The sequence below is a fragment of the Lithobates pipiens genome, unplaced genomic scaffold, assembly GCF_037356315.1.
Source record: "Lithobates pipiens isolate NorthernLeopardFrog02 unplaced genomic scaffold, aLitPip1_a1.2 Scaffold_51, whole genome shotgun sequence".
NCBI lineage: Eukaryota > Metazoa > Chordata > Amphibia > Anura > Ranidae > Lithobates > Lithobates pipiens.
This window is the reverse complement of record NW_027507874.1, coordinates 3,484,772-3,512,026: the sequence shown is the minus strand read 5'-3', so window position 1 is coordinate 3,512,026 and position 27,255 is coordinate 3,484,772. Positions and strand designations below refer to the sequence as shown.

Genomic DNA, 27,255 nt, shown 5'->3' with positions numbered 1-27,255 from the left:
GTTGGAAAACCCAGACTCATGATACAAAAAACCGAAAACCCATGCTCTGATACATTCTGATGCGGAGTGGCTGATCCAGGCTTTTTTAATATTTATCTCTAGTGAGTGCCCATTTTGGAAGGTGGTGGAAGTTTAAAAACGGCATCGTGATTTGTTCAGGAGGGTTTAATCACCCACTTTTGAAGAAGAGCACGGGGACTTCCTTTACTATATTTTCTCTATATATTTTTGGATGCACTGAATCTTCTGTGTTGTTTTTCTGCACATATAGTTCACAGTTTTTTTATGGCTTAAATTTCTATATTATATTTTTATATTATTTTATTATTACTGAATTCATACTATAGGATGTAAATTAATACTCACTGTTATAGGTATTTTTTTGGGTGGCATCTGGTTAACCACTTCAGCCTCGGACCAATAAATACCTTAAGGACCAGAGGTCTTTTTCCAATTTCGCACTGCGCTGCTTTAACTGTTAATTGCGCGGTCATGCAATATTGCACCCAAACGAAATTTGCGTCCTTTTCTTCCCACAAATAGAGCTTTCTTTTGATGGTATTTGATTGCCTCTGCGATTTTTATTTTTTGCGATATAAATGGAAAAAGAGCGAAAATTTTGAAAAAAAATGATATTTTCTTCTTTTTGTTATAAGAAAAATCGAATAAACTAAATTTTAGTCATACATTGAGGGCAAAATTTATTCAGCCACATGTCTTTAGTAAAAAAAATGTCAATAAGCGTATATTTTTTGGTTTGCGCAAAAGTTATAGCGTCTACAAACTAGAGTACATTTTCTGGAATTTACACAGCTTTTAATTTATGACTGCCTATCTCATTTCTTGAAGTGCTAAAATGGCAGGGCAGTACAAACCCCCCCCAAATGACCCCATTTTGGAAAGTAGACACCCCAAGGAAACTGCTGATGGGTATGTTGAGCCCATTGAATATTTTTTTTTTTGTCCTAAGGGATTGAATAATGACAAAAAAAAAAAAAAAGTACAAAAAGTTGTCACTAAATGATATATTGCTCACACATGCCATGGTTATATGTGGAATTGCACCCCAAAATATATTCCGCTACTTCTCCCGAGTATGGGGATACCACATGTGTGGGACTTTTTGGGAGTCTAGTCGCGCACGGCATCCCGAAAACCAATCACTGCCTTCAGGATTTCTAAGGGTGCAAATTTTTGATTTCACCCCTCACTACCTATCACAGTTTCGAAGGCCATAAAAAGCCAAAATAGCACAAAACCCCCCAAATGACCCCATTTTGGAAACTAGACACCCCAAGCTATTTACTGAGAGGCATGTTGAGTCCATGGAATATTTTATATTTTGCCACAAGTTGCGGGAATATTACAAACTTTTTTTTTTTTGCACAAAGTTGTCACTAAATGATATATTGCTCACACATGCTATGGGCATATGTGAAATGACACCCCAAAATACATTCTGCTGCTTCTCCTGAGTACAGGGATACCACATGTGTGGGACTTTTTGGGAGCCTAGCCGCGTACGGGACCCCGAAATCCAAGCACCGCCTTCAGGATTTCTAAGGGCATAATTTTTTTATTTTACTCCTCACTACCTATCACTACCTATCACAGTTTTGACGGCCATAAAATGCCAAGATGGCACAAAACCCCCCCAAATGACCTCATTTTGGAAAGTAGACACCCCAAGGAAACTGCTGATGGGTATGTTGAGCCCATTGAATATTTATTTTTTTTGTCCTAAGGGATTGAATAATGACTAAAAAAAAAAAAAAAAAAAATGTACAAAAAGTTGTCACTAAATGATATATTGCTCACACATGCCATGGTTATATGTGGAATTGCACCCCAAAATATATTCAGCTACTTCTCCCGAGTATGGGGATACCACATGTGCGGGACTTTTTGGGAGTCTAGCCGCGTACGGCACCCCGAAAACCAATCACCACCTTCAGGATTTCTAAGGGTGCAAAGGCCATAAAATGCCAAAATAGCACAAAACCCCCCCAAATTACCCCATTTTGGAAAGTAGACACCCCAAGCTATTTACTGAGAGTCATGTTGTCTGAACGAAAAAAAAGAGATTGATCGGTGGGTATGCCCACCATTAGATACCTCCCTTCATCCACCCACTTCTAATGATGGACATACATGCACCATTTATATATGCCGAAGCATGGGGGCATCCTCCCGCAAAAAAGTTATGCCGCGTACATACGTTCAAACTTTTCCATGGGCAAGCCCCCTGTCGGAATTTTGACCGTATGTACGCGGCATTAGGAGCAAAATCGCTCCTCCACCCCTTATGCCCCCATGCTTCGGCATATATGCTCTTTTTTAACTGTGGTGGTGAAATCACCGCCTACAGCACTGGAGTCACGGCTTTATGTATCGTGGGAGCAAACGCTGTTGCTGTCAAGATAAATAAATCCGCGCTGCAGCTGAATGGCGTACCTGCTAAGCAAATTATGGTTAACGTTAAAACAAAGTAACATCCCAGTAAAACCTTACCATACCATACCTGCAAAGCAATTGCCAAAAAAAACTGTAAAAAATAAAACATTTTTTAACACAACCTGTGCCTAAAATATATATATATGCCGAAGCATGGGGGCATCCTCCCGCAAAAAAGTTATGCTGCGTACATACGTTCAAACTTTTCCACGGGCAAGCCCTCTGTCGGAATTTTGACCGTATGTACGCGGCATTAGGAGCAAAATCACTCCTCCACCCCTTATGCCCCCATGCTTCGGCATATATGCTCTTTTTTAACTGTGGTGGTGAAATCACCGCCTACAGCACTGGAGTCACGGCTTTATGTATCGTGGGAGCAAACGCTGTTGCTGTCAAGATAAATAAATCCGCGCTGCAGCTGAATGGCGTACCTGCTAAGCAAATTATGGTTAACGTTAAAACAAAGTAACATCCCAGTAAAACCTTACCATACCATACCTGCAAAGCAATTGCCAAAAAAAAACAGTAAAAAATAAAACATTTTTTAACACAACCTTTGCCTAAAATATATATATGCCGAAGCATGGGGGCATCCTCCCGCAAAAAAGTTATGCTGCGTACATACGTTCAAACTTTTCCACGGGCAAGCCCTCCGTCGGAATTTTGACCGTATGTACGCGGCATTAGGAGCAAAATCGCTCCTCCACCCCTTATGCCCCCATGCTTCGGCATATATGCTCTTTTTTAACTGTGGTGGTGAAATCACCTCCTGCAGCACTGGAGTCGCGGCTTTATGTATCGTGGGAGCAAACGCTGTTGCTGTCAAGATAAATAAATCCACGCTGCAGCTGAATGGCGTACCTGAAAACATGAAAAATGGTTAACAATAACACAGTAAACAGTAAAGTATAAAAAATTTGAGAGAAGAGAGAGAGAGAGAGAGAGAGAGAGAGAACAATAAAACGACAACTATTTTTGGTTTTTATATTTTATATTTTTTTTGGTTTTTTTATTTTACTTTTTTTTTTTTTTTTTTTTTATACACTTTTTTTTGAACTGTAAACTGTAACTGTAACGGTTCGGGTCTCTCAAAATGCGATGGCATCTTGGGAGACCCTGTGTAAGTGTGCCTAGCCTGTGAAATGCTGTACCCTACGCTAATACTTCACTAGTTCATGGTAGCGTTCAAAACACTCACCCTGACAAAGACCAGGATTGCCAGGACAGCGTGGACAATAAGAACGGGTGTCACGCCTATATCCGCGCTTGCTACAGACACGACATCTTTTTTGGGGGGCTCGTTGGGTAGGGGTACTCGGGAGGACATAAGAATAATGCCTCTCATGCAGCCGGCTTACTGCATTTGGTTGGGAATGGTGAGGTACAGAACCGTCTGGAAACAGAAGCTCTGTGACAACCTCTCTTTGGAAGAAAAGAAAGGTTAATGTTCCGCCTGAAGTTTTGTATAGCACAAAAGCATTCAGCAAAGCCAATTGAAATAAGTAAGCAGACACTTTTTTGTACCAGCGTCTGGTCTTACGGGAAGTTAGATACGGCGCCAACATCTGGTCATTGAGGTCCACCCCTCCCATATTTTTGTTATATTCGTGGACACAGAGGGGTTTCTCCACAATACCAGTCGCCGTAGAAATTTGGACCGTCGTGTCTGCATGAAGGGAGGTAAGAAAGAAAACATTCTTATTATGCCTCCACTTCATAGCGAGCAAATTATTACACCGATAGCAGGCTCTCTCCCCCAGCCTAAGACGGGAATCTACAAGCCGCTGGGGAAAGCCCCGGCGATTAGGTCGCACGGTGCCACATGCTCCAATCTGATTATCAAATAAATGACTAAACAGTGGCACGCTGGTGTAATAGTTGTCCACGTACAAGTGGTACCCCTTTCCGAATAAGGGTGACACCAATTTCCACACTATCTTGCCAGCGCTTCCTATGTAATCAGGGCAGTTCTCCGGCTCTACGTAACTATCTTTACCCTCATAAACCATAAAGCTCCATGCATAGCCTGTGGCCCTGTCACAGCACTTATAGAGCTTGACCCCGTATCTGGTACGCTTGTTGGGAATGTACTGTTTGAATGATAAGCGACCAGTAAACTTAACCAGGGACTCATCAACGCAGACAACTTTTTGGGGAGTAAACAAGTCTGCAAAACGTTGGTTGAAGTGGTTTATGAGGGGCCGAATTTTGTAGAGCCGATCGTATTCAGGGTCTCCACGTGGACGACAAAGTTCATTGTCACTGAAGTGCAAGAACCGCAAGATCTGCTCGTATCGTTTCCTGGACATGGAGTTAGAGAACACGGGCATGTGGTCAGCCGGATGCGTGGACCAATAAGCCCGCATCCACATAAATTTATGTGTGCCCATGTTGAGGGAAAGGCCCAAAAACGTCTTAAATTCGGAAACCGTAACTGGTTTCCAATCTCTGGCAAGAGACGGCAACTGGGGATTAGCGGCGATGCGTTGACCAGCATATAAATTGGTTTGGTCCACAATAGATCTATAGAGATCTTCCGTGAGATACAGAGAATAAAAATCGAGTGGCGTAAAATCATCTGTATCCACCTGAATACCGGGTTGGGCAGTGAATGGGGGAAGTACGGGTTCTGCAGAAGTGGTGGGCACCCAATTGGGATAGGCGAATTCTGCAGGAAGGGCACTATGGGTACGACGGGCCTGTCTTTGTCTTCTTCTTGGTGGCAGCGGGACACTACTTGTGCTTGCCACCTCGCCAGCTTGAACTGCACTTATGGGACTCGCCACGTCACCACGTGATACTGCAGTGCTGGATGTACGTCCAGGGTGTACTAGGCCGCTGGTGCTTGCCAGTTCACCAAAAGGATGAGCGGCGCTAGTACTGGCTCTATACTCCATACGAGGGACTTGCGGTTCCTGCACCTCAACAACATCAGAAAATCGGGGTCGGGTACGCCTGACAATAGCAGGGACCTCTTCTTCGTCGTCAGAGCTATCTGACATGGAGGCGCTGTCCTCTACAGGTTCGTATTCTGAGCCTGAATCTGACAGATCAGTGTCTTCCTCTTCACTATCTGTCATGCTCAGAAACGTGTAGGCCTCTTCACTAGTGTACCTTCGCTTTGCCATTTTGGGCTCTAAATTTAGGGGTACAGTAGTGAGACTCACAGGTAAAAAAGCACCTAGCCTGTCAGCGACTGTATAAAACGCTACCAAAAAAAACTGTTAGCGATCGCAGGGATCAGGCCTGACTCTGCGAACGCTGCAGTTATGTGTGTTGTGTTTTGTAAGTGACAGTGATCGATCGATACTGCACTTGGGTGGGCTGGGCTGGGCTGGGCTGGGCAGAGGGGCAAAACGCAGGTGCTAGCAGGTATCTGGGCTGATCCCGCTAACAATGCGTTTTTTTAGAACCCTAAATTGCTGGGCACGCTAGTATAGATCTGATCAGATCAGATATTGATCTGTTCGGATACTATACCACTAAGGGAGGTGTATGCTTTGCGCGTGGGTGTTAGCGGTGCTGGCACTAACCTAGCACTGCCTGGGGCGACGCAGACCCTTTCTGACCCTAAAACCAAATTTATATCACCCGCCGGGTGATCAGGGGGTTAAACCTTTATTAGGCCGCGTACACACGGGCGGACTGTTCGCCCAACCTTGTCCGCTGAACAGTGTTTGGGCGGACAGTCCGCTCGTGTGTGGGCTTTCAGCGGACAGTTTCAGCGGACAGTTGGACGGACAAAGTCTTTCGGAAATTCCGAAAAACTGTCCGCTGAAACTGTGTTTGAGCGAACAGTCCGCCCATGTGTGGGCTTGTCCGCTGTACTTTCGAAATGAGCGGACTGTTCCCGCTCGGAAAGTCCGCCCATTTCGAGCGCGTGTACAGGTAGGCGGGGCCCGCGAAGGAGACGTCGCGGGCTCCGCCGCCTGGAATGGGCTTAAAGGGGAACCCCAACGCCGAAAAAAATCGGCGTGGGGGTTCCCCCAAGTCCACACCAGACCCTTGTCCGAGCACGCTACCCGGCCGGCCAGGAAAGGGGGGCGAGCGAGCGCGCCCCCCCTCCTGAGCCGTACCAGGCCGCGTGCCCTCAACATGGGGGGTGCCTTGGGGAAGGGGGGGCCGCGCGGCCCCCCCACCCCAAAGCACCTTGTCCCCATGTTGATGAGGACAAGGGCCTCTTCCCGACAACCCTGGCCGTTGGTTGTCGGGGTCTGCGGGCGGGGGGCTTATCGGAATCCGGGAGCCCCCTTTAAGAAGGGGGCCCCCGGATACCGGCCCCCCACCCTATGTGAATGAGTATGGGGTACAATGTACCCCTACCCATTCACCTGTGAACTAAAGTACAATAAAAAACACAACACAGAGAAAAAATATTTTATTGCACAGCTCCGGGGGTCTTCCGTCTTCGGGGGTCTTCTCGCCGGACTCCTCCGCTATGTGTGTGTAGCTCTTTTGCTAGCGGAGGAGTCCGGCTTTCTTCCTCCCCGCCGCCGGCCTCTTCTCCCGACTTCGGGGGTCTTGTCCCCCTCTTCGGTTCTTCTGCCGGGCCACCGCGCCTGGTCCGGTGGCCCGGTCTTCTGTCGCCGTCTTCCGTTCTTCTGTCGCCGCCTTCGGTTCTTCTGCCGGGCCACCGCGCCTTCTTGTAGCTCTTTTACAGGCGGTGGCCCGGTCTTCTGTCGCCGCTGTCGTCGCCGCCGCCGCCTTCCGTTCTTGTTCTTCTTCTTGTTCTTCTTCTTCTTCTCCTGGAGATGTTGACTCGACGATCTCTCCGGCCGGAATGCCAGAGCCGCGCTGTGCGGTCACTTATATAGTGACAATGGGGCGGTGTCACATGGTATATGTCACATGGGTTGGTCACATGGGTTGATGTCACATGGGGACTATGACATCGTAAGGGGGCGGGGTCACCATGTGACCAACCCATGTGACATATACCATGTGACACCGCCCCATTGTCACTATATAAGTGACCGCACAGCGCGGCTCTGGCATTCCGGCCGGAGAGATCGTCGAGTCAACATCTCCAGGAGAAGAAGAAGAAGAACAAGAAGAAGAACAAGAACGGAAGGCGGCGGCGACGACGACAGCGGCGACAGAAGACCGGGCCACCGCCTGTAAAAGAGCTACAAGAAGGCGCGGTGGCCCGGCAGAAGAACCGAAGGCGGCGACAGAAGAACGGAAGACGGCGACAGAAGACCGGGCCACCGGACCAGGCGCGGTGGCCCGGCAGAAGAACCGAAGAGGGGGACAAGACCCCCGAAGTCGGGAGAAGAGGCCGGCGGCGGGGAGGAAGAAAGCCGGACTCCTCCGCTAGCAAAAGAGCTACACACACATAGCGGAGGAGTCCGGCGAGAAGACCCCCGAAGACGGAAGACCCCCGGAGCTGTGCAATAAAATATTTTTTCTCTGTGTTGTGTTTTTTATTGTACTTTAGTTCACAGGTGAATGGGTAGGGGTACATTGTACCCCATACTCATTCACATAGGGTGGGGGGCCGGTATCCGGGGGCCCCCTTATTAAAGGGGGCTCCCGGATTCCGATAAGCCCCCCGCCCGCAGACCCCGACAACCAACGGCCAGGGTTGTCGGGAAGAGGCCCTTGTCCTCATCAACATGGGGACAAGGTGCTTTGGGGTGGGGGGGCCGCGCGGCCCCCCCTTCCCCAAGGCACCCCCCATGTTGAGGGCACGCGGCCTGGTACGGCTCAGGAGGGGGGGCGCGCTCGCTCGCCCCCCTTTCCTGGCCGGCCGGGTAGCGCGCTCGGACAAGGGTCTGGTGTGGACTTGGGGGAACCCCCACGCCGATTTTTTTCGGCGTTGGGGTTCCCCTTTAAGCCCATTCCAGGCGGCGGAGCCCGCGACGTCTCCTTCGCGGGCCCCGCCTACCTGTACACGCGCTCGAAATGGGCGGATTTGCCTCCGCCTTACGTGGGCGAGTCCGTTCATTTCAAAAGTTGAGCGAACTGTTTGCCCAACCTTGTTCGTCAAACAGTCCGCTCGTGTGTGGGCAAGTCCGCTCATGCAAATTTTGAGCGGACTGTTTGATGAAACTGTTTGCCGAACAAGGTTGGGCAAACAGTCCGCGCGTGTGTACGCGGCCTTAGGTAATAAATGGCGGGTGCCCTGATGCTATAAAAAGCAAACTACCTAACCAGCGTCACCCGTAACACTTATACGGTGATCACTGGCGAAAGGGTTAACTAAGGGCAATCAGGGGTTAAAACCTTTATTGGGTATTTATATGGGGGTACCTGAAGCTTTATAAAAACCTGACGGGGAACCTAAATAACTAAATAACTAACTGGCTAACCAGCGTCACCAGTGACACTTATGCAGCGATCGCTGGTGAAAGGGTTAACTCTAGGGGCAATCAAAGGGTTAAAACCTTTATTAGGTTATATATCGGGGTACCTAACGGTATAAAAACCTGGCGTTGAACCTAAAAAAAAACTAGCTTCCTAGCGGGACCAGTGACACTATTGCAGCGATCAGAAAAACGATCGCTTAGTGACACTGGTAAAAGAGGGTGAAAGGGTTAACTGGGAGGGCAATCAAGGGGTTAAACCTTTATTAGGGGGGGGGGGTAGGGGGCTAACACTAGCTGCCCTGACACTTTTTACAGTCACAACTGACACTAAATGTAGTGATCAATAAATAAATGAACACTGCATTAGTGACACTGTGACTGGGGGGGGGCGGGGGGCCGATCGGGGGGGTGATCGGGGGGTGACTGGGGTGAAATGTGTGCCTGTGTGTACCTATGTGTCAGTGGACTGTTGGTGCACTTACTTGGACGTCTTCACTCCTCGCTGTCCGGTTCAAAAAGACCGCCACGAGGAGTGTGACATCACTTCCTCCTCCTGTGTTTACATCTTCACAGGGGAGGAAGTTCGTCACTGGCCAGGAGCGATCGAGAGGGGATGGGCGGAAACCAACGGCCATCCCCTCATCGCCGATCGCTCCGGCACCGAAAGGGACCGCCGTATCTAGCGGGAGGGGGTCCGATCGGACCCCCCACCCGCTAGAAGGCATTCACGTACATTTACGTGATTGTGCCTGCCTGTGCCATTGTGTTGACGTACATTGGCAATACGGCGGTCCTGAAGTGGTTAAAGGTTGGTGCAGTCATCCACTAAAATTAACGTAATTTACTTCATACACTCATTTTGATAGCATAATTATTAATGTGGAATATATGTTCCTTGCTAAAAAACATTAGCTTTATCAAGTTGTTATGAGTAAAGTTAGACCTTAACTGTCCATATGTTTGTACTTGGTCAGTGGTTTAGAAAGTACTGACTGCAGAGACAGCGACACAACTAGCATGGTCACAATTGCAGCATAGGTTTTGTTTCAGTAATAGAATAATTCTCACTTCAGCTCTTGTATAGTGCAGCTCCGACGTCTAAGTGCCACATGCAGAATATCTATTCCAGAGTCATGTAGGTTATTCCTTGACAGGTCAATTCTGATCAGCGATCGATTTGTGGAGATAACAGAGAGGAGGTCTTCACAACATGATGAGGTCAGACCACAGTTGCTCATCCTAAAGAGAAGAAGACAGTCATCGGTGAGCAGATGAACCCAAAGAACAGTGGTATGCAGCAATACAATTACACTTTATTTGTATTAATTAATTAACTTTCTATATATACACTATACTACCAAAAGTATTGCGACACCCGCCTTTACACGCACAAGAACTTGAATGACATCTTTGTATTAGTCTATAGGGTGTAATATTGAGTTGGCCCACCCTTTGCAGCTATAACAGCTTCAGCTCTAGTGGGAAGGTTGTCCACAAGGTTTAGGAGTGGGTCTATAGGAATGTTTTACCATTCTTCTAGAATCACATTTGTGAGGTCAGGCACTGATATTGGATGAGAAGGCCTGTCTCAAAGTCTCCACTCTAATTCATCCCAAAGGTGTTCTATCGAGTTGAGGTCAGGACTTTGTGCAGGCCAGTCAAGTTCCTCCACCCCAAACTCGCTCATCCATGTCTTTATGGACCTTGCTTTTTGCACTGGTGCACAGTCATGTTGGAACAGGAAGGGGCCACCCCCAAACTGTTCCCACAAAATTGTTCAAAATGTCTTGGTACCCTTCACTGGAACTAAGGGGTCAAGCCCAACCCCTAAAAAACAACCCTTCACCATAATCCCCCATCCTCCAAATGATTTTGACCAGTGCACAAAGAAAGGTCCATAAAGACATGGATGAGTGAGTTTGGGGTGGAGGAACTTATGATAGCCTCCTATGATCACGCTGGGTGCGGGTGGCGTGCTCTGTGATCAGTGTCTGGAGGACACTGCTGGTCACAGATTGAGGTAAAGAGCCAATCAGCGTCACTTTATTACATGGGCAGCTGTGTCCAATCACAGCTGATTAAAGATGTAACTAAAAGCCGGTTATCAGCACTCCTTTCCTAATGCCGACAAAATGAGGTGAACAGAAGAGAGCCGATAAGTGGCTTCTCTAAAAGGGACATGTACACTAATAATCAGGGCAGATTGGAAGGAGAGACTGGAGAGTGTAGCGCACCTGTAACAGGTCCTGGCCCAGCTGGTGGCAAAGCTTGGAGAGCCCGTTTGAGGAGAAAGCTACCGTTGCTGGAGCTCCGGCGAAGATTTTTCTTAAGGAAGCAGCAGGCCCACTATGCAGTGGCCATGCAGAACCTCTGAAGATGCCTAGAAAAGAGGGATGTTCGGGGCTGTGGCAACATCACTGATTCAGATCACATACTGAGGGACCAATTTATAACTGGTCTGAAGGTAGGCCCAGTGTCAGGAAGATCCTTCTCACCGGCATCCGAGCGGCGTAAGACGCAGAAGATCATCTGTGCGGTAAGAAGAGCGTCATCGCGGTCGGCGGTGCACCCGGCTGTTGTCTTCCACTGTGACCTGTTGCCTCTTATCTCTTGCTGCGGACTACAGGACTCCTTCCACTTCCCGCTATATCCTGTTTGCACCTGCACTCCGCTGTTGGACTACAGAACTCCTCCCGTTGTCCGCTGTACCCTGTAGCCACTTGCACTCTGCTGTCGGACTACAGGACTCCTCCCGCTGTCTGCTGTACCTTGCCATCACCTGCACTCCGCTGCTGGACTACAGGACACCTCCCATTACCAACTGTCTGCTGCTTCCTACATCAACCATCCAGTCAGGCACTTGTGCTCCTCTGTGCTCCCGAGCCCCTGTCATCTCCACCAGGGCCTCCCGAGTCAGAGGTCTACGAGAGGCCGCTCCCTGCATTCCGGGCTCTGCCTTAAGGTACGTGACACCCAGTCTGGAGAGGCCTGCAGGAGAAAGTTAAAGAGCAACCCACCATTTATTTTTATAATGTGCTAGTGGATGTGGTTGCATGGGAACAAGAAGAGGCAGATGCAAAAGTAGCAGTCACTAAGAAGTTTAAGCCTGCGTACCTCAACCAGGAGGCCCTGGCACCATCACCCCTGTCATCCATTCAGACAGCACTGATGAAGCTAGTTCAGGATCTGGCTGCCTTGAAGCAGAAAGTAGCCTCCTCTAAAAAGGCCTCACCTCAACCCCATAGGGGCAAGAACCCATGGCACAAAGTCCTGGTAGAAGGCAGAAAATGTTGGAGGTGTAGCCACTATGGACACATATCCAAGAACTGTGAGCAGCCTAGAGTCAGGAACTCTTCTAGGCTGTGGTTAAACTGTTAACTCCTGGGGTAGAGGGACAACCCCCGGGACAGTCCACCCAGAGTCCCAACAAGTCTGAAGGCATGGTCGCTCCGAGCCCAGAAGCATCCACCCTAGTAAACAGGCAAGAGGTCTCATGTTTGATTGACACTGGGTAAGAGGTCACTGTCATGGAATAGGAACAGCTGGACCCTTGTTGGCAGTCCCTACAAGCGGCCAATAATCTGCTTATCCTAGTCAAAGGCATCACTTGGGTAAAGATTCAAATCAATAATCAGGTGGTGGGGCGGTTTGCAGTAGACGTAACCCGTGGCCCAGTTAATTCTGCAGTGCCTGTGGTGCTGGGCATGAACATCTTTAAGGACTTGAACTTGCCCTGCCTGCTAGACAAATATGAGCATTTGGGCAGGCGGGCCCATAGCTGTGGCCTGCGGGTAGTAGGCTCAGAGTAGTTCAAGTTTTTGAGGCACAACACAGAGCTACTTAGAGGCAACCTGAACAAGTTGGGCTAGTCTGTACCACCCTTACGGAATAAAGGAAGCTACCAGGAGTGATAGTATAGGCTCACAAGGATCCTGTAACACCAGGAGAATGGTTGGTGGGCCGTACCCTATCAAATGTTCACTGCAAAAGGGTGTTGGTACAGCTTATCAACCTGGGAAAAAACACCAATCTCACTGCCCAGGCAGACAAACATATACACTGTACCTTCCCAGTGCATCTCCGAGGCCCAACCAGGGGTTAAGTTGGTATGTGCCCCCCTGCAGGCAGCCGTGGCCTATTTAGATGAGACCTAATACAAGTCTCTCTTAGAACAGCTGGACATTACTTTTAAAGACTTTGCCTTACCTCAACAGAGACTGCATCATCAAATATTGGAGAAGAACTTATTGGTGTTTGCCACCAGCCCTAAAGATTACAGATTCACTGAAGCCGTTTATCACTTTATTCACCCGGGGGGGAGGGGGGTACCGCCACATTTCCCCAGCTCTGTGCGAAGAGGTTAAGGAGTTATTTTGCAATATGCTACAAGGTGGGGTGATTTTGGAAAGCCGCAGTCCATGGGCAGCTTTCGTTGCTAACTTGGCAATGGGTTCATGGGAGTCCCAATACATTTGGTATAATTCCATATTCTAAAAATCTAATATTCTATTGCAGATATATAGATGATGTTTTACTCATCTGGGATGGCCCAAATTATATCATCTGTGATTTTCTAAAACAATGTAATGATACCCATATCCTTGATTTTGAAAAACTTGCATTCTTTGACTTGGAATTCTATCACATCAAAGATGAAATTCACACCAGAAATTATTATTGACCCACAGCCAGAATTTCTTTATTGTATTACAAAAGCTGTCACTATGGAAAATGGACAAAAAACATCCCAAAAGGACAGTACAAGACTACCTCTACAGGGCATGTTCCAATGCAAAAAATTACTTTGTAAGACTTGTGCTTTCATCCAACATGACAAAAAACATTTTTCCACCAAGAGAAAATCATATAAGCTTGATGATTTCTATAATTGTTCCTCTGACCATGTGGTGTATTGTCTGAGTTGTCCTTGCAACCTACTTTACGTAGGACACACCATCCATCCACTCCGACAAAGATTTGATGAGCATTGGAGAAAGGTGGAAGAAGGTAAGGACAAACACAGTGTCCTCCACCACTTTTTTGAACACCACAACAAATCCACCACAGGCCTAGAGGTATGGATTATAGAGCAGATGCTTAAAAATCTCTCAGAAGCTGAGAGATTTCATAGACTCTGCAAACATGAAACTTTCCGGATCTACTTTTTTCGCCTGGGGGGATTAATGAAGAATTAGAAGTGTCTACCATTTTATGAGTCTCTATTGGCTTTTATATGTTTCTCTATTCTTTTCCTCAGGTGGTAATACACGCTTCTGTCTGATCATGATGGAACAAGTATATGATGGCTTGGGTGGTGGGCGGTTCCCTCTAGGAGTAAGTAATCACCTAGTCACATTGATAAGTATACATATTGGACCATGTACATTGTAAAACACATATGATTCCCATCTACAGTTTGTTTTATTCCACATCCATTTTTTCCATCCATTTTTTATAATATGAGGTACCGTTAATCTAGATAGGAACCTATAGCCGCACAGCTATACCACCTATTTAGGAACAAATATGCCCGTTAGTGCCATCCATAGCCCTGTCCCTAGCTATACAGCTGAGTTTTTTCAAACTGTTATATATTATAAGATTAATTAAAATATAAAAAATATAAAATACAAAAAATAAGATATAAATGTATATATATATATATATATATATATATATATATACACAGGCATGTACTGGCCATCGGGACTACAGGGAGTTTCCCGGTGGGCCGATGGCTCAGTGGGCCACTCTGATGTAAGGGGGCTGCTGATGGGACACTCTGATGTAAGGGGGCTGCTGATGGGACACTCTTATGTAAGGGGGCTGCTGATGGGACACTCTTATGTAAGGGGGCTGCTGATGGGACACTCTTATGTAAGGGGGCTGCTGATGGGACACTCTTATGTAAGGGGGCTGCTGATGGGACACTCTGATGTAAGGGGGTGATGATGGGACACTGTGATGTAAGGGGGTGATGATGGGACACTCTGATGTAAGGGGGTGATGGGACACTCTGATGTAAGGGGGTGATGATGGGACACTCTGATGTAAGGGGGCTGCTGATGGGACACTCTGATGTAAGGGGGCTGCTGATGGGACACTCTGATGTAAGGGGGCTGCTGATGGGACACTCTGATGTAAGGGGGTTGCTGATGGGACACTCTGATGTAAGGGGGCTACTGATCGGACACTCTGATGTAAGGGGGGGGGGTGATGGGACACTCTGATGTAAGGGGGGGTGATGGGACACTCTGATGTAAGGGGGCTACTGATGGGACACTCTGATGTAAGGGGGCTACTGATGGGACACTCTGATGTAAGGGGGCTACTGATGGGACACTCTGATGTAAGGGGGGGGGTGATGGGACACTCTGATGTAAGGGGGCTACTGGTGGGACACTCTGATGTAAGGGGGCTGCTGATGGGACACTCTGATGTAAGGGGGCTGCTGATGGGACACTCTGATGTAAGGGGGTGATGGGACACTCTGATGTAAGGGGGTGATGGTGGGACACTCTGATGTAAGGGGGTGATGATGGGACACTCTGATGTAAGGGGGTGATGATGGGACACTCTGATGTAAGGGGGTGCTGATGGGACACTCTGATGTAAGGGAGTGCTGATGGGACACTCAAAATGTAAGTGGGCCGGTCTGGATGAAGTCCAGGGCCAAATTTCTGTCCCAGTCCAGCCCTGTATATATATATATATATATATATATATATATATATATATATATATATACACACACACTGCTCATAAGTTTACATACCCTGGCAGAATTTATGATTTCTTGGCCATTTTTCAGAGAATATGAATGATGACACAAAAACTTTTCTTTCATGGTTAGTGTTTGGCTGATGCCATTTATTATCAGTCAACTCTGTTTACTCTTTTTAAATCATAATCACAACAGAAACTACCCAAATGACCCTGATCAAAAGTTTACATACCCCAGTTCTTAATAGTGGGTATTGCCCCCTTTAACATCAATAACAGCTTAAAGCAGAGGTCTCAAACTGGCGGCCCTCCAGCTGTTGCAAAACTACAAGTCCCATGAGGCTGACAGTTACCAGCATGACTCCCACAGGCAGAGGCATGATGGAATTTGTAGTTTCGCAGCAGCTGGAGGGCCGCCAGTTTGAGACCCCTGGCTTAAGGTCTTTTGTGGTATTTGTAGATGAAGCTCTTTATCTTCTCAGATGGTAAAGCTGCACATTCCTCTTGGCAAAAAGCCTCCAGTTCCTGTAAATTATTGGGCTGTCTTGCATGAACTGTACATTTGAGATTTCCCCAGAGTAGCTCAATGATATTGAGGTCAGTAGACTGAGATGGCCACTCCAGAACCTTCACTTTATTCTGCTGTAGCCAATGATAGGTCGACTTGACCTTGTGTTTTGGATCATTGTCATGTTGGAATGTCCTAGTATGTCCCATGAGCAGCTTCCTGGCTGGCATCTCTTCTGAAAACCCAGACGGACACTGGCAGTAAAAACGCCCTGAGGCGATTTAGTTTGCATACAGTATGTAGCACTATACAAATTATTCATTCCTTCATGCAAATGTTCCTCCAGTATTTTTTGATAGCATATTGCATTCATCTTGCCATCAATTTTGATCAAATTTCCTGTGCCTTTGTAACTCAAAACATTAGCGGTCCACCTCCGTGTTTCACAGTAGGAATGATGTACCTTTCATCATAGGCCTTGGTGACTCCTCTCCAAATGTAGCATTTATGGTTTGGCCAAAAAGCTCAATTTTGGTTTCATTACACCAAATGACTTTGTGCTACAAGGTTTGACGCTTGTCTCTGTGCTGTTTGGCATATTGTAAGTGGGGTACTTTATGGAATTTGCGCAGTAATGGCTTTCTTCTGGCGACTTGACCATGCAGCCCATCTTTCTTCAAGTGCCTCCTTGTGCATCTTTAAACAGCCACACCATATGTTTTCAGAGAGAGAGTCCTGTATTTCACCTGAAGTTATTTGTGGGGTTTTCTTTGCATCCCAAACAATTTTCCTGGCTAAAATTTTAGTTGGTCTACCTGACTGTGGTTTTATTTCAACAGAATCCCTCATTTTCCACTTCTTGATTAGAGTTTGAACTCTGCGATTGGCATTCTTAATTCCTTGGATATATTTTTATATCCCTTTCCTGTTTTATACAGTTCAACTACCTTTTCCCACAGATCCTTTGACAATTCTTTTGCTTTCCCCATGACTCAGAATCCAGAAACGTCAGTGCAGCACTGGATGAAAGATGTAAGGGTCTGCCAGGAGTCTGGAAACTCATTGACCTTTCTACACACACACTAATTACAAGCAAACAGAGCACATGTGAGGTTGGTTACCTTTAATAGCCATTCAAACCTCTTTGTGTCAACTCGTGTGCATGTTATCAGGCCAAAATCACCAGGGTATGTAAACTTTTAATTTGGGTAGTTTCTTTCGTGATTATGATTTAAAAAGAGTAAACACATTTGATAATAAATGGCTTCAGCCAAACACTAACAATGAGTGAAAAAAAATGTTTTTGTGTTATTCATATTCTCTGAAAAATGGCCAAGAAATCATAAATTCTGCCAGGGTATGTAAACTTATGAGCACAACTGTATATATATATATATATATATATGCACATTTATTGTCTACATTTTTATATCCATTTTTACTCCTATTTATTATTCTATGCATTTGCATTATTTATTTATATTCATATTTATCTCTATATATTGGCTAGTTATCATTCTTTATTAAATCTATTTATTCATAATTACCGGTATGTTTATGATTGAATTAGAAAATTCATATAGTTATGAATAAATATATATATATATATATATATATATATATATATATATATATATATATATATATATATATATATATATATATATATATATATATATATATATATATACACATACACACACACACACACACGTATGTGATTTTTATATACTTTAAATTGTATTGTAGAGCATATTGTATAATGTCAAAATAATTTAAAAGTTACTGTGCTGTCCTAAATAATATGTGATATAAATGTGTGATTCATAATGACAATTTTAAAAAATATAGAAAAACAGCTGCGACTTCCTGCGAGATACACACATCAGTCAACAATTTCAAATATCAAGTCGTGCTTTATTTCCATAAAGTGAATCCGTGCTGTGAGTTAAAATATTTCAACCTTTCTAGAGTGAAAATCATAAAAGAATTAATCAAACTGCACACTGTAAACAGTCCATTCTATTGATAGTAGATCTCCATTGTGAAATCAGCAGACAATACGCCCAGGAATAGTGATGAGAAAAAGATCTACCTTCCACCGCCACACACACTGTCGCTTACCGACTCCTGTTGATCTCTTATTACAGGAGATCACATGCGCTTCTGGCTTTATACTCAGCCCAGGCCCTTTATGTGCGTAGCCAAGGTCTCAGTGTCTTCCCAGGTGTTATACCCTTTACTGGTACACTTTGCCAGATATTCCCCATAAGAAATAAGAATAAATAAAAAAGTATTGCACTTACATTTGTATAAGTAAATTCATGCAGTATAAAATGAGAGCTGGCCGGCTCTCGATTGCAGCCCATGGTTCCGGAACTTGGGTGTAATGTGACGTCAGCACATTGCTCCTCCCTATGCGTTTTGTCATACCTGACGTCGTCTTGGAGCACGTCGGTGAGGTCAGCACGGACATGCTTGCTCCCCAGCGCGGACCAGTGCAGTTCAGGCATGGCTAGCACTTATGTTCTCCATGTGTGTTTTATTCCTTTGCTCTATCATTAAATGTGTTATGGTCTACACTCAGAGGTGCCTGTATTTTCTTCTTTTTTGCATATTTGGAGATCACTTCTACTCCTCCCTAAGACTGGCCCTGAGCACATTGACTGTGCATCTTTCTACAATACACTAAGAGACTGCCACCTTTAAAAATATTTATGATAGACCCTGAATCACTTTAACGCACTTATGCTCACTCCACTATCTATTTGTATAGCTTTCGTTGTACTGGTGCATAAGAAAGACGGCAGTCTACGGTTCTGTGTGGACTATCGCAAACTTACTGCCTGCACCCACAGGGACGCTTATCCCCTTCCTCGGGTTATAGAAACCCTAATGACTCTTGGATAAGCCAAGTTCTTCTCTACCTTGGATCTCTCCAGCGGCTACTGGCAAGTCCCAATACAGGAACAAGACCTAAAGAAGACTTCCTTTATTATACCACTGGGCCTGTTCAAATTCAGTCGTATGCTCTTCGACCTCAGTAATGGCCCCACCAGCGCCTAATGGAGAGATATCTAGGGGATTTAAATTTTGAGACTGCGCTTGTTTACCTTGATGATATTATCATTTTCTCCAAGAGTTTCAAGTAGCACGTGAAACATCTGGACCAGGTGTTGGTAAAGAACAACAAGGAAATCACAGGAAGCAAGCTGGAGCCACACCACGCTGCACCCTACCTACATCCATATCATGTTCATAGTTAAACATTTTAATCCCCATCCAAGTGTGATGGAGCAATGTTAAAGTTGCAGATCCAGTGCCTCACACATATAATATAAAAAATGCTCAAAAATCCAAAGAGAGTAGCTATTCTTCATAATGGCTGTAGGGGGTCTACAGAGAACATAAATATGGTAATTAATAGAGCCCTCAAGTGCTCTAGAATACCTTTAGGTCGTTTAACTATCCTACATATACCAAAAGCTGAAATATCCACCTTGGGGGACCTGACCCCTCAAATAAATCATGATGCATAGAGCTAGGCAAAAATGGCATCAAAGTTTTGTGAGTAAATCATTTCAATATTACTTATCTTGCCTATTTGTTCCCACATTTTTTTTTTGTATTTATTATTTATCATAATGGGTAACTTTGTCATTTTGTAGAATCTGTAATTGGAGAGAAACATAGAGGTGCAAAATGGGCCAAGGACTCTGTACTGGGATGTGACTTAGTGTTACTAAACAGAGTTGCCCTAAGCCAAGTATTCTAAGTACCCTACATAAGAACCTACGTCCACCTTTATCCCATGTTCTCCATTATACTTACACAAGTGTTTCTATTCCACAATGGGATGTAAAAAGATTGGAGATGCTGGATTTGTCTCTGCTTTTTTGTTCATTATCCTCTTGGTCAGGAAAGCTGCAATGATTAAACCTTAAAAAAAAACATGTCTGTAAAAAATTCTGGGAAGAAACATAACAAGCATCACATCATAACAAACAGTAGAGATCATGGCTGTCTATCATTGAGACAGTCATAGCAGTTTCAATATCTTTGGCTCCAACGTTCCAAGAGGACAATAGTAGAAAATATTTTCAGAAGTCTTGGCCCTTGCTTAAAGCGGTAGTAAACCGCGATAATAAAAAACGTTCCCCAGCAAAATAATATGCACATTATAATATGCATCGCATATTCGCACATTATAAAATACTTACCTTGAAACAAGGCCATCCAGTGGTGCACTGTCACCACAGAGAAGGCTTCCATCTTCCCCTAGTCTTCCCTCCGGATTCATGGACTCCGGCTGTGTGAGAGGCCGGAACCATAATGACGTCACTCCGACGCATGCGTGTGAGATCCCTAGGTTACGGCACGGTGCTCTAAAGGTCCGGCACAGTCACCGGCTACATCCAGGGTGAATATCTCCTAAACGTCCACCATTTAGGAGATATTCATTTTACCTACAGGTAAGATTTATCATTGGCTTACCAGTAGGTAAAAATCACAAAGTGGATTTTACTACCACTTTAAATGTAGACAATAACATCAGCTAGCGATGAGTGGAGTGATTTTGCTAAAACTGATTTTACAACGAAGAAATCACAGGCTTTATTTCAATGCATTGTTTTGTTTTATGGTGGCCAGTGGTGTCACGCTCAACCTTCTGGACTTTTATTGTATTTCTTTTGAGAATTCACTAGAGCAGGCATCATTAAATGGTGAACCGAGTGGGAGTTTTATCTGGACCACCAGCCAACCAGTCCTGAGCAAAGATTATACCCTTCCTCTGCAGTAAATGGTTGGTAGGACTGTCAGTATTGTAATAAGCAATGATATCACGTGCATGCCATATGATGTGCAACCTCTGCATCACAGGAGAATTGAGGAGGAACTTCCTCCATCCAGACTCTGATGGGGACACCTGATGTAAGGGGGGGCACTCTTATGGGGACACCTGACTTAATGGGATATCTTATATATGTTGGAACTCTAACGACAGGACATTCACATATAAGGACTTGAAGGCTGTGAAAATCTCTACGTCTTTATCAGGAGAACACCTAATATGTTGGTAGTAAGAAAACATATGTTAAAATACATGAATAATCAAATGCAACCAAAAAAAAACACACTAATATTTGATACATCATTATTTACAGCTGGTATATACTGTATACTGTATATACAAAAGGTGTAGACTTGTGGCCAGCACAACGAGGAAGGGGTCAGTATAGCCAAGTCCATCCTGCAAACTTTATTTTGTTTTCAGCTATGTTGCCTTACTTCACAGTGTAGCCCTTTATCTAGCCTGGTATAAATATTTTTGTACATTTTATGTATGCTTTTGCTTCTTTTTCCTGTCCCTGGGTCCTTTATTTGTAACTAGGTTGATACAATTTTGGAGACATTGGGGGTTTCTTGTGAGCACCAGGAAGACAGTAAGATTGCCCTGTTCCCCAGTATTTTGTTTTATATCCTTTTTGGGTCATACAGTGCCCCTATATTCCTACACATATAAAAGTATTTTTTTTCACACTTGTCTCTTGCTGGCTCCTTCATATGGTGTGTGGGCTTTTTCTACCTTCCTGTATATTGTAGTATAAGAGTATGCTATACTATGACTCTGCTCAATGATTTTATTCTAGATTTATGTCCTGTGTGGGGTAACACCCCTCTTTATACCTGTGGTGGTTCGCGGGGTGGACTTGGCCATACTGACCCATTCCTCGTTTTGCTGAAGACAAGTCAACACCTTTTTACATATACCAGCTGTGAGTAACTATGAATCAAATAATAGTGTGTTTGTTTGGTTGGATTTGACTATTCATGTATTCTAACATATATTTTCTTACTACCAACACCTTAAATGTTCTCCTGATGAAGCTTTCCAAGTGAAACACAGCCTTCTAGTCCTCATATGCGAATGTCCTGTCGTTGTTGATCTAATACTTCTACTTGGGGATGTGGGGATACTTATGATATTTACTGTATAATATGATGTGGGCTGAAGGCTGCCAAACTTGTTTTTAATGATTCTTGCATTTTAACATTATTCTAATGTTTTATATGAAATAAAGTTGTTATAAATATTTTTTTATAATATATTATAAATATAATATATTTATTACATTCATGGGGTGTTTCGCAGCGTTTAAAATTACAGACTTAATTTTTCCTTCCACTCCTACTATGGGATGTGGTTCTCTTTTTGCCCAGCCAAGCCAATTTGATTCTATTTGAGACCTGATGTAAGTTCGCTTCTCATTTCTTTGGCTTCTGAGAGGTTAAGAACTCATTGACCTTTCTATAGATTTCTAAGTGACATGATAAGTACTCACCAAAGCTTTGAGTATTTCTGAAGAGGTGCAGCTAGAATTGATTGTGCCTTTGGCCTTATCACACATCGAGTAAGTTTAATCGTATGCTTGATTAAGCTGTTTTTTAAGCAGTATGATAATGTTCTGTAATCCATATCACTGAGCCTGTATTCATAGTCACATGGCTTAATGTCCATGTTGGGGAAAAGAGACATAACCCTTTCAACCCAGTTGGCATCTTGTGTTTCATACAAGAGTCTGAATATTTTACAAGAATGAGAAAAGCCAATGTTTCTAAGCCACGTTTCTAGAACAGGCTTTTCATTGAACGATATCGGACAACCTAGACATCTTCTTGTCAGGTGAATATCACCAGCGAGACCGAACAAGAACTGTACAGTTAGGTCCAGGTGAGAATTTTTTTCTGATGTCCTCAGCAATTGGCTGACGGTGGTACATTTATCAGCAGTATAAACAAGTTGTCTTTCAGACTCATCAACCAGCATATAGTACAGAGCAGCAAAGAACTCCTGAACGCTCAGATGGATGAAGCTGTAGCAGGTTTTAATATCAACATCCTGGACAAAAATGTTCTGGATCAAAAATGCAGACTCTTCATCTGATAAAGAAAGCCCATGTCTTTGAACATCTTCTTCTTCGAACAAGATCTTCTGATCCCAAACTCCTTTGTTAGCCAATGCACATAACTTTTTGACACAGGTAACTACCTGGTTGGATCCTGTAGTGTGATACTTTATTAAACTTTTCAGGTAGAGGAGGTAAATAGATGTAGTTGTATTGCAATTATTTACCACATCAACCCCCTTTTCAATTTTCTGTTTTATTATAGTACATACGATCCAGCATGTTATTGGGACAGCACACATAGTGAAGATGGTGTCATTGTCCATAATAATGCTGAGAGCCAAGTTTGCTTGATAGCTGTCTTTAAAGAAATTGTAGCAGAATTGTTGGCGTTCGTTCCCTGTGAACCCCAGAATTTCCACATAACGAGGGCGTCTAATAAGTTCCCGAAGGTTCATCAGTGAGAATGGCCTTGTGGTGATGATTACTGAACAGTCTCTGAGTACACTTTTTCTAAGTAAACTGTTTAGAAGGACTTCTATTGGAACCTCTTGAAAAGGATCTTCACAGACCCCAGTTCTCTTCTCTATGGAACATGTCAACTCATCAAAGCCATCAATCACAAACAGAAGTTCTTCAGGCTTTCTGAAGATTGACATAACAAGGCCTTGTTCATAATTTAAATGACAAACTCGGCAAAGAAGCTTGGCTAGACTTATGTTTGTGGTGATGGTGTTAAGTTCTCTACAGTTCAGATAAAACACAAAGTTAAACTTTTCTTTCCACAGATCTCCAGAGGCCCAGTCAAGCATGATCTTATGGGAGGTCATGGTTTTACCAATACCTGCTGGGCCTTGCAGAACAACAATCTTGGGGACAACCCAATGTTCATCAGGGGAAAACAAAAGGTCGATATTAGTTGGGGAATACTCATGAGAAGATCTGTTGTCCATTATTTGTAGATGTCTCCTTCCAGAAGACCGGATTTCGTGTTCTCTTTCCACTTCGTTACGATGTTGCTTTATAATCAACAGTCTGGTGTATATACTCCGTAAACTAACCACCTCTCCTAAGAGAGCATTTCTTTCCTCGAAAGTTGAATAATTATTCTTTAGGAGATGCATATAAACTTCTCTGCATTCTGCATAAGATAAGAATGTTAAAATGTCACACATACAAAGTTAAAGTGGAAGTCCACCCTAACACTTAAATTCTCCCCTGCAATCATTAACCACTTCAGCCCCTGAAGGTTCTACCCCTTCATGACCAGGCCAGTTTTCACGATACAGCACTACCTTATTTTAGTTGACCATTGTGTGGTCATGCAACGCTGTACCCAAATAAAATTGATGTCCTTTTCCCCACAAATAGAGCATTGTTTTGTTGGATTTGTATCACTTCTACGATTTTTACTTTTTGTGCTATAAACAAAATAAGACCGACAATTTTGAAAAAAAACAAAAAAAAACAATATTTTTTATTTTCTGCTATAAAACATATCCAATAAAAAAAATTTTAAATCTAATTTCTTAATCAATTTAGACCACTATTTATTCTGCTACATATTTTTGGTAAAAAAAAAAATCGCAATAAGCGTATATTGATTGGTTTGCGCAGAAGTTATAGCGTCTACAAAATTGGGGATAGATTTATGCCATTTTTATTATTATTTTTAATTTTTTTACTTGTAATGGTGGCAATCAGCGATTTTTAGCGGAACTGTGACATTGCGGCTGACAGATTGGACACCTAACTGACATTTTTGACACTTTTTTGGGAAATGGTGACATTATTACAGTGATCAGTTCTAAAACTATTACATTGTACTAATGACACTGGCAGGGAAGGGGTTAACATCAGGGGCGATCAAGGGGATAAATGTGTTCCCTCAGTGTATTTCTAACTGTGTGGGGGAAGGGCTGCCTGGGACAACACACTGAGCCCTCTTCCTGCATAGCATAAAGACAGGATCTGTGTGTCATCCCCTGTCAGAATGGAGATCTGCCTTGTTTACACAGGCAGATCCCCATTCTGTCTCTGCGGGGAATGATCGCGGGCGGGCGGCCGGCGGACATGGACAACTCCCCCGCTGGCCAATTGTAGCACGCACCCCTCCGGTGGAGCGCGCACCCCCAAAAAAGCTAGTGCATGAATCCCTGAATCCTGGCCAAGGGGGGTGGGTGGTCTGGGAGGTGCACATATACAGTATAGTTGTGTTGGGCTTTGCATGAAAACTAGCAGAGGAGAAGGGGGCTCGACACAGAAGGGGGGGGGGGTGGAACTGTCAGTGTAGCTGGAAATGCTCTGGGGTCTCGGCTTACAGTCTACAATGATCATAGTACAGGCAACCACAGTACCCATTCCCATCTATGTGTCTTTGAAAATCAGCTACTTTGAAAAGGTACCTGCACTACTTTGATGCAACTTTTGAGTCGCATCAAAGCCACACTCCAAAGTCGCACTTTAGCCTTAGGCTATGTTTTCACTAGTGGTGCGATTTATAGTGCGACTTTGTGTGCAGCTTTGATACAACTTTACACTCTGGATCAAAGTTGCATTAAAAGTTGCATCAAAGTAGTGCAGACACCTTTTCAAAGTCGTATAGATGGGAACATTTGCCTTGGAAATCAATGGGCTGTGACTTGTGATGCAACTTTGTGTCCAAAGTATCATGACAAGTCGCAGTAGTGGAAATGGAGCCTTAAACTCATTACTCACATGTAATGAGCAATAGAAATCAATCTGTATCCTTCCAAACTTCCACAAATGACCCTTTGTATTCCATTTCTTCCCCAGCTCCTTCCACTATTCACAGCAACTGGGCGTGTGCCACACCATGCACACAGTGCCCATCAGTGCCATCACAGTGCCACATTATGCACAAAGTGCCCATAAGTGCCATCATAGTGCTACACCATGCACACAGTGCCCATCACAGTGCCACACCATGCACACAGTGCCCATCATAGTGCCTCACCATGCACACAGTGCCCATCAGTGCCATCACAGTGCCACACCATGCCCACAGTGCCATCACGGTGCCACACCATGAACACAGTGCCACCACAGTGCCACATCATGCACACAGTGCCCATCAGTGCCATGCAGAAACAACCACATGGATCTACACTGTAGAAAATCTGCAGCATGTTGCATTCTAATCTACATTACAGTTTCTAACAAATAGAACATACTTCCAAAGCCTGCCCCCCCCCCCCCCTCTCTCTTTCTCTCTCTCTCTCTCTCTCTTTCTCTCAAGAGAAGTTGCTGGCCAAAACAAGCCTATGAAGACAGGAGGAGATCATGTTCTGTGAAGGATAGGAGGGTGTCAGGGCTGGCTTAGCCCTTCCTTCTCTGGGCAGGCTGCTCAGCTGTCGGCTAATTGCCAGCTCTTATCTCTCTCCACAGTTACCAGCTGTTCCTGATCATGCTCGTCTGACCTGCCTACTTAAAGCTGTCCGGCTCACTTCACCTCTGCCTTCGCCTTGGTCACAAGAAACCATCTCCTGCAGTTCTGGTTAAAGACTGGCTTGCTGACATCCCTTCGGGCTCCTTATCCTGCTTGCTGTTGCTCTACTTGGATCCCTGACTTCTGGCCTGGCTGATTACCCGATCTGGTTATTGAACTCTGGCCTGGCTGACTACTCTATCCGGTTATTGGACTCTGGCTATGCTTTGACTACACTTTTTCTATTTAATGAATATAAAGGGGTGGGTCCTGCGCAAATCGTGCCACTCAAATAAAATACACAAATTCAAAATAATATAAATATGTGCATACATACAATGCCGTGAAAAAAAATATAGTCCAAAAAACAGCACGCATAAAAATATATAAAAAATATATAAAAAAATGGAAAAAAGGTTTAATGATAGAACAATAATAAAATGTCCGCTACTCAAGGCTCCCAGAACTCTCACCTTTAAACGAAGTGAATAAGCAAATCAAACAAACTCCAGGATTCTCTTATTTCATTCATAAATAATAAATAATAGCCATCAGGAAATCCAAAGGAGGGATGCAATGATACAATTCCGCCACTAGAGGGCCAGTCCCAGCTTCCAGAACAGGTGAAATGGATCTTCACTTCTATTTCACAGTGTATGGCTCAAAATAAGAGAGAGGAGGGGGAGAGAGAGAAACAGGAGACTTCCATAGTGTAGTAGTTTAAAAAACGGCAGGTAGATTTATTAAAAAGCAGTAAAGACTCTCACATTTTAATTGCAAAAACAAGCACAATCAGGAAGAGGGTATAATGACAACTTCCTCCCGCCTTACTCTACTTCCGGTTCGTCCTCTGGCCAATCCCTACGCGTTACGTCATGTGACTTCTTCATGGGGATCATCCCCATG

The 27,255-nt window shown here is 44.4% G+C and overlaps 1 protein-coding gene across 1 annotated transcript in view; it reads right to left on the bottom strand.

Annotated features, from left to right (window-relative positions):
- The window catches only part of LOC143957101 (NACHT, LRR and PYD domains-containing protein 3-like), a 116,386-nt gene that overhangs the window by 43,315 nt on the left and 45,816 nt on the right, over positions 1-27,255 (bottom strand). The window contains exons 5-7 of the mRNA XM_077467245.1: positions 22,338-24,042; positions 19,825-19,932; positions 9,831-10,001 (exon numbers count right to left, since the gene is read on the bottom strand). Of these exons, the coding sequence (XP_077323371.1) occupies positions 9,831-10,001; positions 19,825-19,932; positions 22,338-24,042 (1,984 nt within the window). The remainder of the gene's footprint in view (positions 1-9,830; positions 10,002-19,824; positions 19,933-22,337; positions 24,043-27,255) is intronic.